We start from the raw sequence: 7,676 nt of genomic DNA on the forward strand, positions 1-7,676 counted from the left end.
TATATATATATTGTATATATGCCATCATATGTATAAATCCAAACTACCCTCTTCTCGATCAAACCCATGACCGAGACAAATTTAGCTCTTAGTGATGTAAATGCTAATGTACATGGTGTCGAAGAAAAGATACAGGGAAGAAGATGAAGACAAAGATTAAGAACATAACTAATTTGAGAAGGAGAAGCGCGCAATTGGTATTAAATTTAGGGTAATTTCACAATTTGTTGCAACTGATTCTACTCAACACTCCATTCTAGTAAGCTGTTGTAATTAATCACTCCATTCTCTTTTACAACTCATCTCATTATAGTTCTACAAACCAAATCCCACTACTTTTAATCTTATTAGTGTTAGTAAGATCTAAACTAATTGGGTTGGCAGTCAAAACAAGTTAAGCACCCGCCAACTCACTGGGGTCAATGATGCAACGGAATCAGTTGTCGACTACTCTTGTTTAATTTACCTATCAATTAGAATGGTTACTGCTAACATATATCAAAAGAATTTGTTAGAATATAAGAGTAATTAGCTATGTTTCAAAATGCATGTATTGATGATTCTCAAAAACTAAAAAAATGAAAATGAGTGTACTGATCGTTTAAGAAGATGGTTTAAAACACCAGATAATTAATCAATGAGAAACATATATAGAACGCCGAAGGATTTACAAACTCATACAGCAAGAAGTCAACAACTGAAACTCTACAAATTAACGAACACCAGAAAATGAATAAGAAAGAACTTCTTTACATTCATTTGCATGCCTTACGAAATATTATCGAACTTCTGCTCTAAATAAATTACACTTCCCAAAATACAGAATATACATGAACCAGACTCTCCATTCTTTCATTCATGATTTGCAGGCACAAGATAATTGAACTAGAGAGGGAAGAAACTGAATAAAAATAGGAAGAAAAAACAAGAAATTAAAGAAGGAAAATATTGTAAAGCAATGTGAAATTAGATGATCAGCACCAACTTCTACCAACTTTACATGACGAGTGCTGCCAAACTCGTTCCTACGTAATATCACATTTTTTTGTAATTGCTATGTTCTGTTTGTACGACATTCTTGGTTCAGAACTCGAGTCCCCTTCACCAATGTATCCACCGTAAAATCGCATTCGACATGAAAGATCATGCTTTTCTTCAAGGCCCCCCTACGCATCCGCCCCGGGATGTCCATGCTCAGAGAAAACTTGACATGGACTTTCTGTTTGCTACTCGTGCCACTTTTCTCAATGTCTTTAGGCAACTTAATCTTGGAGCCATGAAAGATCAAAGCAAACTCTTTTGAGTTTCCACCATCTTGTTCGAAAGACGGGTAAGTAGCTGTGGCGATTTCTTGCGTCTTAAGATTAAGGAAGGCGTCGTCTCCGCCTTTCTTGTATAGAACGGTCACTTGGGAATTCGGATTTTGAGACTTCAACGTTATGGTGTAGTCCGGTCGATGCGACTTAGTTTTGTTGTTGTAGACGAGTCGTTGGACGGAAAATCTAGGGTCTTTCGACATGGTCACGGACACGTAAAGCCCAGTGATGAGCAAAATGATGAATAGGAGAAAGAAACCAAGGATGCCGAGACAGATGAAGTTGCAGCATACCGGTTTCTTCTTTTTAGACGGATCTCGGTGGCGTTCGACGATGGTGGCATTTTCAGGTGGAGGGATGCGGTAGATTTGATCCTTGGGGACTTGGACAACGTAGGTGCCGGACTCGAAGGTGGCGTATTGAGATTGGTTGTGGGGGACTAACTCTTGGGATGGTGGTACTAATGCCCTAGCTGTGGATGATGAGGCTGTTTGTTCGAACATTTCATTAGGTTTTTGCGGTTCGGAGTACTCATCCTTGCCGTTTCCGGGAGGTGGGACCCGCTCCGCCATAAGAAGATGGGGAGCGGAGGACAAGGAGGGTGGTGTATCTGCTCAATGAGAGATTGGACGCGGTGGCAAATTGCATGGGGGAAGGACGGGAGTGGTGGAGGGGGGACAAATGGGAGGTTGTGAGGTAGAGAGAGAAGGGAAAAAGAATTGATTAAAGGAGGATTAGAGGAGATCTAATCCTTCTTCAAGCAGATAATTTTGAAACTGCACTATAATTAGAAGTTGTTTACAAGGTCAATAGCATTTTGAAATCAATGGATAGTTAAGGGTTTGTGTTTTTTGTTTCTCCCAAAATAACTGAGCTAATGGACTAGAACTCGGAAGTTGTGAGTAGAGATTGCCGCGAGGTCAACTAAGAAAGTCTTTAATTTGTTTGTTTCAAATCTAACAATGATACCACAAACACAAAGAAACTGCTTGCAAATGCCAGAACAGATCGAAGAATGAACTAAGTGAATAACGCAAAGGGTAACATTAGAATAAATTAATTGCATTCTTAAGTTCAATCGTTTAGATACAACGACTAGATAAATTTTTACGTGCGACAACCTCATCACGTGTCCCTTACGACTAGCCACTTCAACAATGACACGTATCAAATTTTTTTATGTCAACAACATTCTTTCTTCTCTCTTCGATGTCGCCGTCAAGCTTTCTCTTCACATGTTCCCGTTGAGCAGTAGCAGCCACCGCTTGCAGATTTATAAGGGACCCTCCACCAGTGACGAACCTACCGGCATCAGTCACCTTCACAACTCCGTACTTGGATTCAGGAAGGTCAGCCATCGCCAGCAAACCATAGAACTTAGCTCCCGATCCATCCCCGGCAGCTTGACCACAATCTCGAGCAGAATCTAATCGGACAATTGTGCCTTCTAGGTCATAACTTCCCAAATCAGGAACTAGGGTTCAAAGAAAACATTGTGGTCAACGGCGACGAAGAGAGAAGAAAGAACGCTGCTGGCATAAAAAAAAATTGATACATACGTGTCAATGTTGGAGTGGCTGGTCGTAAGGGACATGTGGTGCAGTTGTGGCACATAAGAATTTCTCCAACGACTATTAACATACACCGATAAATAACAGAAGAATGATATTTTTGATGAAAAGAAAAACAAAAAAACAAAAACTACATGTTAAACATGAAAACTAAATCTCTTCAAACAAAAAAAGAACATGACAACTAAATTAAAGAACCAAAACTTTTGCATTTATAGCTATATATATGTGCCAACGTTTTGTCTGCTCTCTTCCTTTTTATTTTGTAAGTTTTGGCCAAGTGCTCTGTTTGAGTACTTGTTTTCCTTTCTATTCTTACGGAGGTTTTGATCTTTGGCCTCCTCTCTATGTACTCTCTTTTTCCCTTCATTATTAAATAAAAATAAAGGGCTTTCCCCTTTAAAAAAAAGAAAAAAAAAAAAACAAAACTTCACCATGATTATAAATAGATGGATTCAACCCATTTCCATTGAGGGATCCCTATCTTTGGCCACTTTCTAGGGATAGGGCATTACACCACTTCCCAATTGAATTTTTACATCTCCATCGTTCATATCTTAGGTCTATATGAGTAGATCATCTCTATAAAATTTCATATGATTTGGTGATCGTTAAGGCTTTCAAAAGTTTGATTTAGTTTTAATGATCTTGAACGGTCCAGCTTATGTCAAACTAAAACCGTTGAAGGTCATTAAAACTAAATTGAATTTTTGAAAGCCTTAACGATCACCAAATCATATGAAATTTTGTAGAGGTGATCTACTCATATAGACCTAAGATATGAACGGTGGAGATGTAAAATTATAATCGGGAAGTTGGTGTAATGCCCTATCCCTATAAATGGCTTAAAATAGGGATCCCTCATTGGAAGGGTTCTGTAGATGGATTAGGGGATAATAGACCATAAGTGAGAGTTGCACTTCATTGGTAGGCTTACATAGACGGCTTCATCTTTCGTTATAGTTCTCTACGTAGTATACTGCATATACTATCAATTGAGTTGTTCCAGCAATTGCATCGAGACTGTTGTTGACAAGGATAAAGTAGTCCCTTTTGCAGTAGGAGCATAGGTGACACAGCAACAACCATTCGAAAAGTTTGCGAGAAATAAAATAGGGAAAATAAAAAACAAACAACAATTCATAATACTAAAACCACACAAAAAAAGGGGTACGCGCTGTATGCGCTAGGTTTTGGAGAGGACTCCTCACCGTCTTCGAAAAGATCTGGTGTAGGCCTTTGGCCTCGTCGGCGTGTGTCTTATACGGTCCGGCGGGAAGTGTGCCCAAGGATTTGGTCCGATGATCAGAGGGAAAGGCAGAATGGAGCCATGGTTTATGGATCTCAGTTTAGGGCAGTGACTGCAAAAGGATGCGGTGCACCTTGGAGTAGGTTCGGCTGTGTGGCGCAGCTAGTGATTCCAGATCTTGGGGTGGATGACGGTGAGTCTACGACGGTGGGTACCCAAATTCTGGTGTCTCTCTTCATCAGGTGTTTGGGCACTTGCATGTTGTGGTGGTGGTGGAGGGTGGATGCATCAAGGTATGTCGGCGGCGTCTGTTCGACGGCGAGAGGGATCAAAGAGCGGCGACGTAGCGGCGAGCTGGGAGATGGCAAGGTAGTGGCGGTCATGCAACAACTGTTTTGGATTGGACCCAGAAATTAGGCCATTTCTGCCCTAATCTGAATATGGGCCTCTCCTTGGCAAAGTGGTAACTAGGCCTGGGGTCCTATTTCAGGTTCATTAAGGTATAGTTATTTCTTTAGTGTAATATTTTATTTATGTTATTTAATTTGTTCTCGTCTTTTGTGAGCAATAATTCTCTACATTAGTTGGGTAAAGCGAGTTGGGCTTTATGCCTGTGTGTGCACTCAAAGTGCCTTGTTTGCTCTAGGTATGCAGCGAGTTCCGTGTTTCGTCAAATGGTTGATGCCGCCTAGTGGTAGGGTGAAGCTAAGTGTTATCGGATTTATCCTCCGGCGGCAACATAGTAAGAAAGCTGTGCTTGTGGTAATTATGATTCACAATAGTCAAGTTAACTTTACGTTATGTCACCACTATGTTAAAGCAAACATAATAGCCAATAGAACACTCTTTGTTAGTCGGTGCCTAGTTGGGTACATGTTTGTAGAGACTGCTGATATTAGTTCAGGTCTTTATAATCAGGGTTTACCCCCCTTATATTTGACAGTTTCATTAATCAAAGCTTGAGGGCAGCCGCACCAGCCCTTTACTAAAAAAAAAAGAGAAGGAAAGTTAAAGGTCAAGAAATTTTATTTTATTATTATTATTATTTTTTTAAGCAAAGGTGGGCATGTAACCTATTGTATTAATAGTTGCAGCCAGAATGACATCGATACAGACCCCAACGAATTGAGGTGATTGTCGTTCATCGACGATGAGCCTAGCAAACTATAATCTTACCTTACACAGAGATAATTTTGTATGAAAACTTACGTCGCCAAGGCGCTCGATTGTGGTACCGTAAGAAGTATATATCAACTATCTAGATGTAAAAGAAACATCATAATCTACAGACATCAAAACCTACCTAGAGTTCCTAAAAAAAGTAGGAATTATTATTGTAATTAGACAAAGCTAAAAACATAATGGTTGGGCCAAGAGTAAACCCTAGCCCAACTTAGCAAGCCCAATAGGATTACCAAAGACAACACACACAAGGCCCATTTGTGTGATTGGATAAGTCCACCCATTCCTCTGTGAAGGTATAAGGATAGTTGACAATCCTTTTATCATGCAAAACACCCTGGGATGATGTTATCTGATCAAGAACAAGTGGCACTAATATACCTTATGGTTTCAGGTAAAACATGTATCTGCATATCACTATTTTTCACAGAGGTTAGCAGCTTCGCTTGCTATCCTAGTACTGAGTCTGTTGCTGTCCTGAGTTTTAAAGTCTGTTATACTAGTTTAATAGGTCTTTCAAATTCAAATGGACAACTGAGTTTGTGGGAAGTGCCTAGGCGCTCAAACCAGTCTAACGGTTGAGATCTTTTGTTATGCCAACCCGTGACCAAATGGTTTGTTGCTCAAGGCTCCAGCTAGGATTTTATGATACATTATCCTATGCAGAGCTGGTCCCTGTGTGATTTAAAGACCAGTCGTTATCAGCTGTGTCAAGGTCCACTAATGGACTGAGTAAGAGGGTTTGAAACCTCTTTGCTCCCTGTTTTGAATCGTTCATGTTTTAGGAAAGGGTTATTTGTCTTATTGAGATTGCTTGTGTCATCTCTGTGTTTGGACACATCACTTTCAGTATGGGAGCCAAACACTTCTGTCCAAACATTTCTGAAACATGTTGAGGTCAGCTTGCATCATCTTTGATGCCTTGTCTGCCTATATATATCTAAAGCTTTGGTTTTGCTCAATGGTTGTTGAAAACTGTCTTATTGCGTTTTCTTTATTGAGTCTAGTTTTAGCTTGCATTGTTCATGCTGCTCTAAGTCTTCTTCGCGACTGTAAACCTTAGAGCTTGAACTCAAAACTTCTTTCATCAACTCATATCATGTTGCATACCATGAGGGATGAGTAGTGTAACCAACCCAAGAAGCGTTCAAGGTTGAATAAGCTAGTGGTTAGCTGAATTCACGAACAAGGCTTCTAAAAGTGTTCCATGTTGTAAGAGCTTAGAAACAAGAGAGGGAATAGGTCTAGACTAGTTTGGGACTAGGAAGGATAGCACTGTGGTAGTGTATCACTAGAACTATTATTCTTGTAACGAGTTACTTCAACTTAGTGGAAAGTTTTGTCTCTCAAGAGTTAGAGACACGCAGGTTTTCTCCTTGCATTCAGGGTTTCTGCGAGTAAAAAACATCTTTATGTTGTTTCTTTATTTGCTGCAATTTACTTTCTGCAAACTCGTATCTTGTGAATCTGGGATAGCACAAGTCATTGCTATCATCGGATACAGAAGTCAACGAAAATTGAAAAAAGACCTATTCACCCCCCCTCTAGGAAAATAGAGAGTGTAAATTTCAATTTTCTAGAAAAACCATAATTGTAGGTCGATTGATTTTTTTTTTATATATATTTTTTGAAAAGGGTCGTTCGATTTTATATCAACCTGATACAAGATTTATGTTCCTTGTTATGTTGGGAACACTAGAGAACTACTATCAAAAAGTAGGACCTCACCCTAGCCTTGTTTGCAACGTACTCTATTATGTGATCGATGCTATACTCATTAGATTTGCTGCATGCTTAAGAGTAAGAATCTAAATCTATGAAATTTAAAGAGACTTAAGAGTACACTACATGAAAAAAATAAACACTGATTGACAGGACCCACCCCGAATTTCACCCTGAAACCCGAGGTAAATCCTGCGGGGTCCACCTTCAAGGAAAATTTGCCGAAAATTCGGCATAACCTTCCTTAAAAATGGACAACCCTTACCTGAAAAATCAAACTTAACACTTTTATAACCAAACATCCATCCTCAACACCTGGAGCCTTCCTGCTCCCCAAGTTCAACACATCTCCCAATAACAATTGCTCAACTCTAATAATCCCACAACCAAGAATAAGGACTATTAATAATTTACTATTGGACTTTCAGAGCATATCTACTGTTGAACGAAAAACAATAAATAAAGAATAAGCGGAAGCAGCCTCTGACTATGCCTCGACTCCATGTACGCTCGACCTCACTTAGACTGAGCCTGCAATCTGGGCATTTAAAACCAAAGGGCCCAGGGGAAAGTAATTTTAAAAACGTTAGAGTGAGTGGACGAAAAATAAACAAGTAACTGATCGCAATATAACTA

At 39.6% G+C, this 7,676-nt stretch overlaps 1 protein-coding gene across 1 annotated transcript; it reads right to left on the minus strand.

The window, feature by feature from the left end:
* Window positions 1-1,054: 1,054 nt before the first annotated feature.
* Window positions 1,055-1,888, minus strand: LOC101291153. The gene has a single exon (XM_004301270.1). It carries the CDS (start codon window positions 1,886-1,888, stop codon window positions 1,055-1,057), a length of 834 nt encoding a protein of 277 aa, XP_004301318.1.
* Between the last annotated feature and the right edge of the window lie 5,788 nt (window positions 1,889-7,676).

This window comes from Fragaria vesca, linkage group LG5 (genome assembly GCF_000184155.1).
Source record: "Fragaria vesca subsp. vesca linkage group LG5, FraVesHawaii_1.0, whole genome shotgun sequence".
Classification (NCBI taxonomy): domain Eukaryota; kingdom Viridiplantae; phylum Streptophyta; class Magnoliopsida; order Rosales; family Rosaceae; genus Fragaria; species Fragaria vesca.

What these genes read in the sequence shown, in the direction of transcription:
- LOC101291153 (XM_004301270.1), bottom strand. Translation starts at nt 1,888, where the DNA reads ATGGCGGAGCGGGTCCCACCTCCCGGAAACGGCAAGGATGAGTACTCC.